Source organism: Paramormyrops kingsleyae, chromosome 8 (genome assembly GCF_048594095.1).
Source record: "Paramormyrops kingsleyae isolate MSU_618 chromosome 8, PKINGS_0.4, whole genome shotgun sequence".
NCBI lineage: Eukaryota > Metazoa > Chordata > Actinopteri > Osteoglossiformes > Mormyridae > Paramormyrops > Paramormyrops kingsleyae.
The window spans coordinates 20,558,284-20,573,271 of record NC_132804.1 but is presented as its reverse complement, the minus strand read 5'-3'; the positions used below and the strand labels follow the sequence as shown (position 1 = coordinate 20,573,271).

General features: G+C 41.2%; 1 protein-coding gene across 1 annotated transcript; it reads right to left on the bottom strand.

The window, feature by feature from the left end:
- Window positions 1–5,596: 5,596 nt before the first annotated feature.
- Window positions 5,597–11,330, bottom strand: psmf1 (proteasome inhibitor subunit 1). Its single transcript, XM_023795511.2, has 7 exons — window positions 11,083–11,330; window positions 10,525–10,677; window positions 10,306–10,388; window positions 9,939–10,112; window positions 6,880–6,933; window positions 6,591–6,755; window positions 5,597–6,358 (listed from the first exon to the last, which is right to left on the bottom strand). The coding sequence occupies exons 1-7, from the start codon at window positions 11,209–11,211 to the stop codon at window positions 6,307–6,309; spliced, it is 810 nt and encodes a 269-aa protein (XP_023651279.1). The 5' UTR covers window positions 11,212–11,330; the 3' UTR covers window positions 5,597–6,306.
- Window positions 11,331–14,988: the final 3,658 nt, after the last annotated feature.

The following is a 14,988-nucleotide window of genomic DNA, read 5'->3' as shown; positions in this document are numbered from 1 at the left end:
GCCGCTGCTGATTGTGAAAAATGAGTTTACAGACAGCAGAGATGAACAACGAACTGACTTAGTTATTGAATTAAGAGAATGGTGATTTCCTATAAGGAATTAACATTCTGTGCTTTCCTGTATAATCCCCTGTCTAATTTGCTCATTTTTTCTAGTCCTGTGATAAAGTTCCTTCCTCCTCAGGTTTTCCACGCAGTGTTTTTCATCCCCAGTACATTGTATGCCTTAATTGCTCTAACTCCCAAGAAGTGAGTGAAAGAGAGCAGAAGTGATTTCTGCACAGGGACAAAGGGAAACCTTTTACAGGAGCTTAAAGTCAAATGGACTCCACAGAACAATGGCTACCCCATAGAACGGCTTTAATAGAACAGGAGTATGCAAAATTTTTAGTAATTTGTGTAACTTTGGTACATGGCAGCTATGTAGTTTTTTGTAGGTGCTAAATGAGTAATTATTAAATAACCAAAGATAATCATTGATTTTTATTTGTATGCAGAAAAATGGGCAAGCCTGCACAGTATCTGTTAATTGAAGTTATTTTACTAATCTACAAAAAGGTGTTTGTTAGGATGAAAAGGGGGTGTGGCTTAAAGGCGGGGGTGGTCAGGTGATCAACGCTCCTGTTCCATTCCCATGATTCCACTGTTATTTATACCTGTTGCCTTTCATCTTGGTCTCCTTTATTTATATGCTTATAGTAGAGAGCACCTCATGCATCTCCATATTCTGGTTGGTTTTTTATTCCTTCCCCCGTGTGATGGGTGATCCCTCAGTAGGGCATTTCTTTATGTAACTGCTATGTTTATAGGACCTAGGACTGTGTGATCGACGGTGTGAATTTGACAAAGAGTTGGCAGTTCTGTGCGTCCTGTAAGATTGTCAGAGAGAAGAGGAGCAGAGTGGACGGGCTTGTTCACATGTCATAACATTTGCTTCTCAAATATGATGTATTGACTGAGACAGTTTAGCAGAGTGCAGCTCTGTCATCCCAGGAAGAAGGGGACACCTCCCCTCCTGCACGGGACCTGGGACTTCCTTTGTTTTCATTGCTTCTCTGCTTTATCTCCCAGCAGCATGTTGGTTCAGTGGGTGTCTTTCCTCAGTCAAGAGGAAAGACATCCAAAGAATGATCTGGCAACCCCAAAGCAAAACGCAGTCCCTTGCATTCTGGGATCATTCGCCACCTGTGAATGGGTGACGCCATCGATCGCGGAGCAGACACTGCAGTGCCCTGCAAAAAAAATCCACAAAAGTAAATCTCTTTCCTCTTAAACTTGTAGGCATATTTAATGCACGGTGCTATTTATGGAAAAAAAAAATCCCTCGTTCAAAGACAAATATAGCGTGAAGTACTATGTAATGCTGACTGGCTGTGTTCTACAAATTTGCAATCAGGCTGTGGTGGGGGTGTGTAGCTGAGCTCTGATTACAGGCATTGATTCTCCTTTGGCGCATGCAGTCCAACTTGCAAGCCAGCCCAGCCCCCCCCCTGCGAGCCACAGGGACCCCGTTGGCGATGCATCTATTCCATCGATCTTGCCGCAGCCATTACTTAGTGGGTCTTAACTCTCGAAGCACAAATTAGAATGAATACCTGCACTCCATTACAGATAGCCCAAATAAATCAGCCCAATTTGTCCTACGGGCAATTTGGGGGACACTGATGAGACCCCATCAGTAATATGAAACTTGAAAATCCAAGAATGCCGAATGAAAACTGGACGGTTAGATTTCTTCTGACTGTACATCACACTTGCTACCACTGCTAGATTTACCTTTTCTGGGGCACTACTGGGCAGGCTCTGCTACCAAGAGAACTGATGATAATTTTTTTTCCTCCACATCGCATGTAATTCAGGACCCGAGGCAACTGCCTGTTCTCCCAATAGCTGGAGCTGGTGCTTGTCACCTTTTTGAACTGTTATTCCTGCCCAATTCATCTTTTTGGAACTCAATTAATTTGTTTATTAGTATTGTGACCCAGTCCACCCAGGTGCAAGGATGCAAGGATGACATGCAAGGAGCCGCAGGGATCTCTGACTGAGGTGGATGAACAGCTGTGAGTCAGCATTTATCTAGTACCACCATACAAGGACATGCCAAGAAGAAAGTTTTAAATCCGACATACGATTAAGTAGTAACATTATAATAATCCACCCGTTTTTGATAACCGCTTATCCAGTAGGGTCATGGTGGGCTTGGAGCCTGCTCCAGGAAGCACAGGGCACACATGTAGACCAATTTACCTAACTGCATGTTTCTGCACTATGAGAAGAAAATGGAGCACCCAGAGCAGACCTGCTTAGAAACACAGGGAGAGCATGCAAGCTGCAGAAGAAACACAGGGAGAGCATGTAAACTGCACAAGCAAAGAGCCAGAGGTGGCACTTACTCCCTTGACCTTGGAGGAGTGAGGCAACAGTGCTGCTCTCAGAACCACAATGTCACTCTTAGCAAGATTATAATAATCACACAGCTAATTCCCAGCTTCTGAAGCGCTGAAGAACTCATTCCTCCAGTAATAAATGCTAAATTAAATCTTTAACGCCGGGATCCAGAATTAGGGGCGTAAAAATGTGCCACTTGAGTATCTCAGATAAAACTGGAGCCCAGAAAATAAGAAGACTGTTCACGTGTAGATGGATGCTGAATAATACATGCCTCTAGTTTGCGTCTGAAAACGGAGAGCGACTCGGCCGTCTGTCTGCTGGCCAGAAGGTCATCCCACCGCAGCGGAGCAGTGATGAGAAAAGTGGAGGCCCCTTATTGTCACGGAGGGTGGGGGAAGCAACCATCCTCCATATCTGATTGCAGTGTGTGTGTGTGTGTGTGTGTGTGTGTGTAAGTTAGGTATATATAACATTGTGGGGACCAAATATCCCAATAATGTGATAAATTTTGACATTGTGGGGACCACGTTTTTGAAACTCAATCAGAAAACTAAAAATGCCAAGTCTTGTATTTTGTGTGGTTACATATGTACTTATGGTTAAGGATAGGGCTGGGTAGGGGTTAAAGTTGTCATTGCTGGGTTTAGGGCTGTCTTGTGTGTGTGTGTGTGTGTGTGTGTGTGTGATTATGTTTGTATTACATTGTGGGGACCAAATGTTCCCATAATGTGATAAAAAAAGATCTGTGGATGCAATAAAAAAAACCTAAAAATGCCAAAAGTCTTGTATTTTTTTTTGTTACTTATGGTTAAGGTTTGGGCAGGGTGGGGGCTTAAGGTCGTCATGTTTTCCCCTTAGAAATGAATGGAGAGTCCCCACAAAGATAATTACCAAAATACAAATAATTACAAATCTGTGTGTGTGAGTGTGTGTGCGTACGTGTGCCAGGTCATTAGACGCTAGCTGTCCCAAAGATTTCAAAAATTTGATATCCACTCTAAATTAAAATACACGCACTCATGATCATATTAAACCACAGCTTCCAATGGACTATGACAAAAACTGGAAGATATTACAGGAGTCACAAAATATTCATGTGTGACATCCATCAGTAGTGTTCCTGGAGAGGAAACAGAGTTGATTGCAAACACTTTCAGAGTTTGTCAGAACTTTTAATCAAGTTATAATCATTATTTCAGTGTATGAAATTGCCATCTGTAATCAGGCAAGTGAACCATTCTGTGCCTAAATTAATTTACTTAATTGGGCCCAACCTGGTGTCCTTCATTAATCTGTTCTGCTTCTCCATGTCCAGTCCAGGAACCCTGCATTCTTCACATGCAGAGACACGTGAAAACTGGAAAAGCATGTGGAAATATGAGAGCATCTTACGTCATGGTACATGTAGAATCCCACGTTGCCTGGATGGGCTTCATATGCAGCCCAGCCACTTCCTGTAAGTGAAGAACGATTCTGACAGTCAAGAGGAACTGGGTTGCAAGCTGCAGTCCTAATGAAATGAAAATTATGCTTACGCTTAGATCTGATTGAACTAAACATGCTGAACATTAAAATTCATGTGTTTAAACCTTCAAGGTCACGTCAAGGATATTAAAGGAGACTTGTAGTACTTCTTATACTGACATGTATTCTTATTATGCTAGTTTTGTACAAGGATTTTGCTTTGTTGATTCAGATCATTTCTTATTTCTAGTAAAATACATGGAAAAGGAGTTCTTGGCAAAGTTAAGGACAATCAACACACACATTTCTTTTTTTTTTCAAAAGACTGGAACTGTTATTGCATTTTGCACGAATGACACAGAAAATCAATTTAAAATGAATCATAAATCGCTGCTTTGTAGGAGCCTGATGTCTGTTTTCTCTACAGCTCGAGTATCTTAACGCTACCTGAAGTTGATGAATAGGGTTTTAAATCTGTTGTGATCTGGTATGTGCCAGGAATCAGCTCCCAAGCCCTGAGCTTTTCCGTCTTCAAGGGCAGGACAGTGTTAGTGTAGGTCCTGTGTTTTTGTGTATGTGTGGACTCTTCATTCTTCCAGTGTCCATAAGTGTTTCCTTTCTGCCATCTTTTATTTCCCCTAAGCTCCAAAAGCACAGATTCCCAGAGGCTCTGAATTGTCCTTAGTATGTGACCATGTGTGTATGTGTGGTAGAGCCCCTAAAACAGCTACACCCTACCTTACGTCTCATACTACCCTGGGATAGATTCCCTGATGCACAACACAAACCTGCAACTTACATTGTGGATTTGGGAGTAATTCTTCTGCAGGAGGTATAAGCCCCACACAGTCACCGATTCGCTATGCCTCAGTTTCAGACCCGCTCCGCATATTGAATAGCTGCTGTCCTTCTGGGCTCCAGTCTTAACATCCACAGGGTCTCTGTGTCACACGACACCAACGGAACATTTCCCGTTTGCCATTTTCGGTTGCCAGAACAGGTGTCGCGTACCTGCTTTGCGTCGGATTTATTTGATTGTGTTCCCCAGCCTTTAGCTCGGCAGACAGATCTTGGCAGACGGTTAACGCAGATTAGGGGTCGCCACAGTGCACTGCAAATGCCCAGAGGCACATTTTGTCTTTTAATTAAATTACTTCAGGCAAGTGATCCAAGGTCCTAGGAGTGACTGGAAGGCCCTTTTCTGTGCATCTGTCCCCTTGTTTGCTGGCAAGGTTTGGTCCGTTTTACAAAAAGAAATGGTTTCTTTTGCAGTGATAAAAAGACAAGCCTTAATATTCACAATATTCACCTGTGCGTGCCTTTTTCATGTCTTTGTGTGATGTCATTAATATGCTGGGTTGCCATGTTGTGTTAGAGATGGCATTTTCAGCCCCGGACCCAGGGAAGGCTTCTGATTTTTTGGTTGAAGCTGGGGTATTGTTTTCATGCAGAGCATGCCCCCCCCACCACCACCACCTCACTCTGGGCCCCAGCCATCTGCAGCTATAGACTGTGCACAATAATCGGGGCTTTGGGCCTCGACAGCAGGGGAGCTGAAGTCAGGATGCTGGGAAAGGTAGATTTTTCCTCTTCATAAAGACTGTGAAATCCTTTCATGGTTCACAGGGTGCTGGAACTGGAGTCTCCTGTGTGCATGACATGCTTTGAGAAAATGCACCACTATCACCTAGGTAACACCTTTGACATTTTACTCAGAATTTTAATGAAACCAAAGCAGATAATTCATTTTTATTCATTTATTTTGGTGTACAATTGAGGATGCAGGGTCAACTAGGCCCCTCGGCAATGGGGATTAAGGGCTTTGCTCAAGGGCCCCAATGGTGACATCACTCTGTCAACCATTGGAATTCGAACCAACAACCTTCAGAATCTGAACCTACAGAACAACACACAGTCCCTGGTGTGTGGCTCTCTTATTAAACTTCTGTTTATTATTAACATGTAAAGCGTAATCACTACAAAGGGAAAGTTAAAGATACAAACCGGATTAACAGAAATATGAGAACAGAAACAGCTTCCACTTTTGGTTTATCAAAGTAGTCATATTTATAAGAAATTAATATAGCACTCGTGAAAAAAATGGACATTTAGATGCACCAATTTAAGCAATATTTCCTTGTATTTACAACATTTTAACAATATCATTTGCAAAAGATTAACACTATTTAGCAATTATCTAACATGTCATCATTCAAAGTGGTAAACCTCTCACCATTACAATATTGTCATGTATTACATAGCAAACAATTCAAAACTATTATCTATTTTCTGGAACACAGCGTTACAGAATTAAAATTTATGCACAACAGATTTTCCCTTCCAACTAAACGACATAACTTATTGGGAAATGGTTTAAGCAGTATTTTTCCTGCATTCTTCTGCTGGGGCAGGCAAAAATCACACCAACGTGGGGGGGCCGGAGATGGTGTTTCTACATGAACATGTCGTCATACCCAGGGGGGGGCATGTGGTCAGGATCCGGGCTGCAAGCACAAGGATGAGCAACCGGTCAAAACGACAGCTTTGGTTTCTGTGCATTCAAACACACACACACTAGCAGAAATACACAAATCACTGAGCTTCACCATCACCCCCCAGGCTAAAGTCTGTTCTTTGTTAACATCTGGATCTCTATGATGAAAACCTCCACTTCATCGTAATTCAGTTATGCAATTTTTGATCCTACGAAGTCCCACGAGTGGGTGCGTCTCTCACCCTGGGCGATTCATCCCCATCCCAACAGCTCCGAAGGGGTCAAATCGGGCCCCCGGAGGCACAGCACCGGGAGGCAGACGACCTGGGATCCCAGCAGAGGGGTCAAATCCCGAACGAGGGAAGCCTGAGCGCAGAGGGTCCACGATCATCCCTCCTGGCCTACCGCTGCAGCGGCCAAAGGTCAAACACAGAGCAGTGATTGTGAAGGATTACTGATTTATTTATTGTATCTATCAATTACAGTATATACACACCTACCACAACTTTATATACACCAAATTAATCTTACCTAAAGGGATCCAGGTCTGCACCTCCAGCAGCAAATGGTGCCATGGGATCACGCCTTTGAATGCACGTGAACACACACAGAAGCAAAAATGATAACATTACACATTCCAAATATGATACCTCTTATCGATACATCAGTCCAAGATTTTCCAAAGGCTTTTAAACCTGTTACATATTTTAACAGTACAATATTGACAGATATACCAAACAGGTTTATTTTTTCCTATTAGAACAGCTGAAAATTAGTATCATTCATCAATATGTATGGAAAGCATTACTTCTGACATGCGTTCTTTTATGATAAATCCATTTGAAAGGATCCGCAGAAGGACCACCGTTAATGTGAATGCACACTACGTGTAGCAGCGCAGTTGACAACCTACTTGAGAACCCACTTCTCAAGCAGGAATCCAACTTAACAATGGATTGTCTGTTTAGAAGTTGAACACTGCCAGGTTGGAAAGGCCACCCGTGCTAATCCAACAAAATCGTTATTTGGCAAACCTAGATACCTTTTCAACAAGAACTCATAGACAGAAAATAAAATACTTCTTAAAATCTTGGGGGATGGAAAGAAAACAAAAAAGGGCCAACATATTTGGTAGCATCAATTCAGACAGACATGCAGATAAACCTCTGACACTGCAGGGTCATTTAATCCCCGTCCAGTGTCCTTGGTGGAGGACCCACACGCTCACTCAGGGCAGAGCAGTGCAGCAGAACTATGCAAAATTCAAGATCCCCAAAAAAAATCCTCTTCACTCTTATTTAATGCTGAGTGTGGCACTTGGAGGCATAATTAATATGACATCACAAGGGCACCCCTGCCTCATACGGAAGGGGGGAGGGGGGGGTCACATTACAGCAAAAATGACAATAAATGGCTGACATCATAAGAACCTGATAAGGTCAGACACCAAGGACGCGCCTGGGACTGTGTATCGCTGGGTTCTCTGCTGTTTCCTGGGACAGCCTCCATCTGTGACTGCCGCCCCGCCGCAGCCAGAGACACAGAGAGCAGTCGATATCTTAAAATAGAAGCTACTCTCCCTGCTGTAAATACTGAATAAGAGAAGGGCCTGCGCTGGGATGGTGACATACAGGCCCCAAACTGCTCGCTTTCACTCCAGTTTTATATAGAAAAAGAGGACATTCTAGAAATATCAAAAAGTTTACTGTAAGTAGCAGCAACTGCTTGCCATTACCCTATTAAACAAAGTCAGTCTTATTTGGAACATTTTTAATATAGCGTTGTGAAATATCCATCCATCCATCCATCACCACTTACACATCCAAGTCAGGACAGCGGTCCAGTAAAGGATGCACATTAGCACACAAAATCACTCTCTGCAACCTACATAATCTACTTGTAAATACAGAAAAAAACATGGAACACCTAGAAAAAAATGTGCTTTTTGCCTCACTTGGACAAAGGTGTCTGCTACATACTGTAATAATGTCATAAACATCTACTGAAGCAGCTCCAAAGGGTCACAGAGACACTCAAATGACAATAACCCATTTGATCCATCCTACTTATCGAGCTGGCAGGAAATTTTACGTGAGTGAGGATGAGTACAATTTTATCTAAGGCACTTGCGAACGACTCGAAAAACCACATCTCGTTTCTGATACTCGTAATCTAAATCCGAGCTCCCATCAGCTTGCCGTACAAGTTTCTTTTCTTTGGACCACGCCGGACTCCTGAGCCGGAGGCCCCACTTACTAGTTGTCGTCGTACAAAAATGAGAAATGCATGGTTCTTTCAGACACCAGCCATCCATCATGAGCCGCTGCTCTCAGCCCGGCGCCTTATAAAATTTATAGAGCGCACCTCCCCACCTCAAACACCGGCTATGCCAAAGCATGATTAGCGGGGCTTTCGAGCTGTGCATTATCTACCTCACTTGTATATCGCTTTGGACAACAGACAATTGTAAATGTAAATGGATGACAATTAAACCAAGCACTTTCATTCTTGATTCATTTTACCATGGGACATACTTGCTATATATTCCCGAGTGATTAATTGGCAGGCGCTACTGTCTGGAAAACAGATTGGACCTGCTGTATTTTACTGCTTTCCTTCATCGATTCGGATTCATCAAATTGTTCTGTAGCAGCTATTCAGTTTGTTTTAAAATACGTGCAAATTTCGGCATAGTGCTGGGTAGTAATTTAAACTGCAGACATGGCAGAACATCAGAATTACAGATTAGCGTAGGTGACATAAGAGTTTCCCGAGTGTCATAATCATACATGAATGTATGACGGTCCCATGAAATGGGTCATGACACGTTTAATGTCCTATAGACCTATGTACTTTGCGCTATAAGAAAACTACACAGCACCGCAAACACTCCATAATGTACTAATAAATGTTTTGGCACTTAATTTCACACATGAAACAATGGTAACATTTTACTCGACGGGACACAAATAATATTGTATTATGCTATTACTTATGTATTAATTAACCACAAACTAAGTCTTAGTTACATGATGATCTCATGTTAATTCATCACTAATGAATCTTGACATGTTATATCTCAAGTACTTACTATATTTGTTACTATATGTAAATTTTGTAAACCTTTTTGAACTGAAGGAACTACTGAAGGAACAAGTAATGAATAACACAAGTGAAATACTGATCTCATGTTTGTTCATCATTAATGAATCAATGAAACTCAGTCAGGTCTCAGTGTATCATATTAACCACCATTTACAACACATAAGTGGGACTGATTATTTAACAAATTAAAACTGCTGCTACAATTGAGATAAATACTAAATGCACTAAATAAATACTAAAATCTTTATTCTATCAAGGGCAACTACGGCTGAAAGTGTTACTGAAAGTAAAACTTACTATTAGCGCTTTCACTTTCCCACCTGCATTTTTGTTAATACTCAATAATAATGCTAGAAAGAGAAATACTTCAAGTAAAATGTAAAAAGGTTTTGAATATATGGTTACCACTTTAAAGGGTGTTAATACCCGTCTTAAATCTGCATGCATAACCTACAGCCACCGTCATTAGGGAGTGTGGTTCCTACCAGCCAGGCTGCGGGTGAGACTGCGGCTTCCTCGATGGGATCCGGAGTGGGTCGTCCTCTGTCTCTCTCTTCAGGGGGTTCTCTCTCTGGGTCTTCTCAGCCTTCTTTGAGGAGACCCAGGGAAGGAGGCCGGCCTGGACCTTTTCCGTCAGCTGCTCCGGGTTCTTAAACACCCTGTGGGGATGGTTCATATTAGGGCTGCGTATATTTTCCCATACAAAAAGTAAAGGGCTGCTTTCTCGCTTTTTTTTTTTGTTTAATACTGGTTTCAGTATGTTGTGAGACCCCCAAGAGTATTATTTAACAGTATGCAAAAAAAAAAAAAATCAATACAGGGTGTGAGTGACTACACACACTGTTGACCAACCTGTCGAAGTCTTTCAGGTTATCCGCATCTATGTAATCATTGACATTCACTGTCAGGTCGGACACTTTTTCTGAGGGTGTATTCTGACAACAAATTAAACAAGTCACCTTACTGTCACTACACATGCATAACTTTATCGTTATTAGTAATACGAAGACTTATCAGATATGCTGAGCTGGAGATTAAAATCGTTCAGGAAAAAAAGTGTAATATAAGTACCAGTATATTGAAGATAAGAGTGGAGTCCACAGTGATGGCTTTGACCAGTAACTGAGACTGGCCGTTTGCGGACTGATACCGAAGGGTGTATAACTCTTTGTTGCTGTTCCACCCCTGAGGGAGTAACTCGGACTTTTTATCGGTACTTTGTGGCTGTAATAGAAAGAGAAAAATGCAAACTCACAATAGGCAACGATACGGGAACTAAAGACTATCTGGACTGCAGGCTACCCAGTAGTGCCAGTTGCAAGCATGAGATATAACCATTAATCTACTGTATAAAATCCCTTAAAAGCAAATAAACTATACAAAAAAAACTTTACTGCTAACGAAATATTAACAACACAAATTTATGCACTCGATATAGTAATAAATGCTGATCCGAATGCAAAATGCTAATTACTCTGAGCAATTAATACTAAAAACCAGCCCCTCGATGTAGTTAAAATGTGCAACGTCATAATACAATTGTTAACTAAATTAGCTTAGTATTTTGTAATTGTTACACGTAGTGGTGTAATCACAAAATAGACAGCAGATTGCAGTGCACATTCTTACCTGGTCTCCTGTTCCGAGACATTTATATCCATTTCGCACAATTTCCCAGTGAACAAAGGAGACTAAAACATCCTCGGGAGATGTGATACGTCCGACGATCGAGCTGAATAACAGCTCCAGTCCCGCCATCTTTTTAATGTCCAAGTGAGTCTGCAGAAAACGAATGCGAAACACAGAGCCGAGTCAAAATGATACCCACACGGCGTTCGCTCATCGTGTTTTGGTCCGTCGAGTTTAAGCTCCGTACTGGAACGTGTTTTCCCAATATAAAGTTCCGCCAATAACTCATTCCTTACACTTTTGTAATTAGAAATTCATTTTAAGGGTGGGTAGCCCTGTGACTTTATCTTTCAAATCCTGCCCCAGCTCTGTGTGTGTATATGTATAAATTCTTCATTTTCTCCAGGTACTCTCCCACAGTTCAAAGACTTTCAGTTAGTATAACTGGCATCTTTAAATTGTCCATTCCGTGTGGCAACTGTGTGATGGACTGCACTCCAGTGCACAGCGTACTCTTGCTACTCCGACTACTACTGCATTGTGCCCTCTTCTGCTTGGGATAGGCTTTAGGCCACGTGATGAGGTTAAGATGAATCAATATACACATTTTAATTTTTAATTAGCTTTAATTGCCTTTTTATAGGGCAATTTACAGGCTTGTGGCAGATAGATGTGGCTTATATATCAGTGCCAAGCCATTAAATAGTCATTTAATTATTCAATGACAAGGCAAATAAAAATCTAAATGCTCAGGGGATCTTCATGCCCAGCAATGAGATGGTCCGCCCCATGACATAGGAGATATAAGTAGCCCTGATTGCATGAAATGAAGGAGGATTTGTGCACATGGTCACCTTTTAAAGACGGCGGAAAAAAGTGGAAGACAGAAAGTGGCTTGGTGTGGAACTTGAGAGGAACTTTTTGCATGTCTTCTCCTCTTGCAGTACTGCTTTCATCCCAATTGTTTTACAATTGCTGCACAGTAAGAGATGCCAACGTGATTTTGTTGTACTGAAGTAAAATGACAATAATGCTGTCACCTTCTTGTCGTAAATGCTGTATGCCTCATTTTAAGAAATATAAAAGCAATGTTTGCCTCCTTAATTATCTTGTAATTGCATAACATAAAAGTGTTATTTTGAGTGTATCTGACTTAAATTAGATACCATTGAGGGATACTGGTCTTTAAATATACAAAATGAATCCATAGATGGCAGCATTTGCTTAGCTAAGTGCTGTTGCAGCCTCTCTCCCACACAGGATATAAACAGGCCAAAGACTTGAATATATTGTTTGAATATACATCCTTCTTCCATGACCATGAATGCAGTACAGGGTCACAGTGAGCCTGGAAACTATTCTAGGAAGCCCAGGGCACAACACCAATCCATCGCAAGGTGTGCAGTCATACTTGCAGTTACATACTACGGGAAATTCTGAATTACCAGTTTTGCAGTTTTCACTGCAAGAGGACAACTGCACAAACAGGAGAGCAGGAAAACTGCACACACAAAGGGTCAGGGACAGAATTACAATCCCCATCCCCGAAGATGTGAGGTAAGCTTTCATGTTCCGGTAAAGGTAATGTATCATGCTTTGAAAATCATAGCTATTTAGGTCAAGCCATTCTAAAAAATGTATAAGCAGATCAATTAATTAAGACTGACTATATTGAGCGAACTGGTATTGCAAGTCACTTAGTAATGTTTTCCAAATTTTTACTTCATGAAAATGTATTCCAGTAATTATACAGAAAAACACCCATGGCAATTTACTGCATAAAAGGTTGGAAGTTGGATGAATAGATGGATGTATTTAAAAAATGAAATTGACAAAAACACCAAGTTTTCTCATTTTGAATGAGAGATTAATCTTTGGCTCTGATGAAGTAGACCACTCTGCAGAGAATGGCTCTTGTTTATATGATTGTACAACTTCTAATTGTGATGAGACTTTTGTTAAGTGTTATAATAACCCAAATTAATATTCTATAGCACTCATCTCAAACGCATACTTGTTGATTTTTCTTAACACTCCCATTGTATATTTCATGAACGAGCTGTCAAATATGTGTTTTTACTTTCATCACAGAAAAAGCAGAGCCCTAAATTCCTAGGAGTTGCAGCAGTGACATCTGTTTCTGTGAGCTGAATATCTAAAACACATTTAACAGAAGTCAGTTTGTAAAATGAGTGTTGCCATACATATACTAGACCTCAGCCTGATTAATTGATTGACTGCGTTTACAAGATTACAAACACCGTCATGTCTTTTCATATTTTTGAAGTATTTGGTCCCTTCTTTATTAGTTATAACATGAATCAATGATTCTGTAACCAAAAGGTTTGTGTTATTTGTTTTTGTTTTGTTTGTTTTAAAGGTGCGTTCAAGGTCAGTCTTTTATTTGCATCCGTTCACTACAGGGTAAACAAACCCAATTATTTTCAAGTGAGAATCTTTCAGATGGTTTTCCCTACTTGAGTGCAGGTGGCCCAAATGTGGATAGAATTTTTTTAAGTTTATGGAACAATTAGAAAGCTGAGAGATATGTGGCATGCAAAGGCATAAACCACAGAGAAACAAACGAGATTAAACTCACCAGATCTGTGGTTGGCAGCCTGTGGATTTCCCATCTATCAAGTTTCACAGTTGTTGTGAACTGTCTAATAAACAAAGAGTGACTCACCATTGATTCTTCGTCTTTCAGTTTGATGATGCTCTTGCTCTTCTTTTGCTGAAAAAAGCCAGCTTCATATCCTACGCAAATGAAAATCAATTATAGGTGCATAGAGAGGCTTGCACCCTGACCTCACCCCTTCCCTCGGAATATCTATACCCTTACCCATCTCGCAAGGGTGTAACATGACTCAGTAATCCAGTGCATTTTGACATGTGGCTATGTTTTCCATGCAGAATGGGTTCCATTAACCTGTGCTGGAGTGTACCTTCTTTAAAAAGCAAAGCTTTATAGGGGCCAAGAGGACAAATGCCTACCTTTGCTGTTGCACATTACGTAAAATACTTAGGCTCATAAAACTTAAACCAACACACAGGCTGGTTTGAATACTACATAACGGGCATGTGTTTAAAGTTAAGCAAATGAGTCAACCTTTGCTCATACAGGACTTGTGAAAGCTATCATTCTGCATTGCTTAAGGACTGTTCCAACCTAAAACTTTTTAAATTTCAATGTGTTTACTTTTAGATTAATGCTACTTATCTAGCAGATACTTTTATCCAAAGCAACTTACAGTTCAGTGAGTACCAGTGTAATAAGTATGTTTAACAGAAAACAGAAGTCGTCGACACAAAGAGAGCTGGCAGAGATGATGACTGAGCGTAGGGCTGAGTTATTCTGCTGTTAATCTAAGTATGTAGGAGAAAGACACGAAAAGACGTACCGGGCATATTTATGTATGGGAACGTGGGCCAACAGAAGCCTGCAGCTATGCTGTGATAAAGGAAAGGTCTGGGCAGTTATGGGGGTGGAGGAAGCTCAGTTCACCATGTCTGCAGATGGTCTCTGTGTCTCCCAGTTAGCGTTCATTTCTGAGCAGCACCTAAAACATCTGCAAAATTAATGGATTCATGGGGCCAAAAATCTCTAGTGGCACCCCTGCTCTTAGTGTTTGGATGGAGAATTCTGATTTTCGCCTTGACTGTCTGGGAAGGTTTTGTGTCTGAAGCAGTGGCGTCTGAGAGAGTTTGACATTGGGGAGGACTGAATTTGCCACAGTGGCAGGGTTGGGGGGGTGGGGGTGGTTGATGAACAGCTCTGGAAAAAATTAAGAGACCACAGTAAAATTTTTAGTTTCTCTCATTTCTCAATTTATGGGTATGCTTATGTCTAAGCTCTACATTTTTGTAAACTCCAACCAGACTCTTCTCTGTTTCTCCTTGATGAAG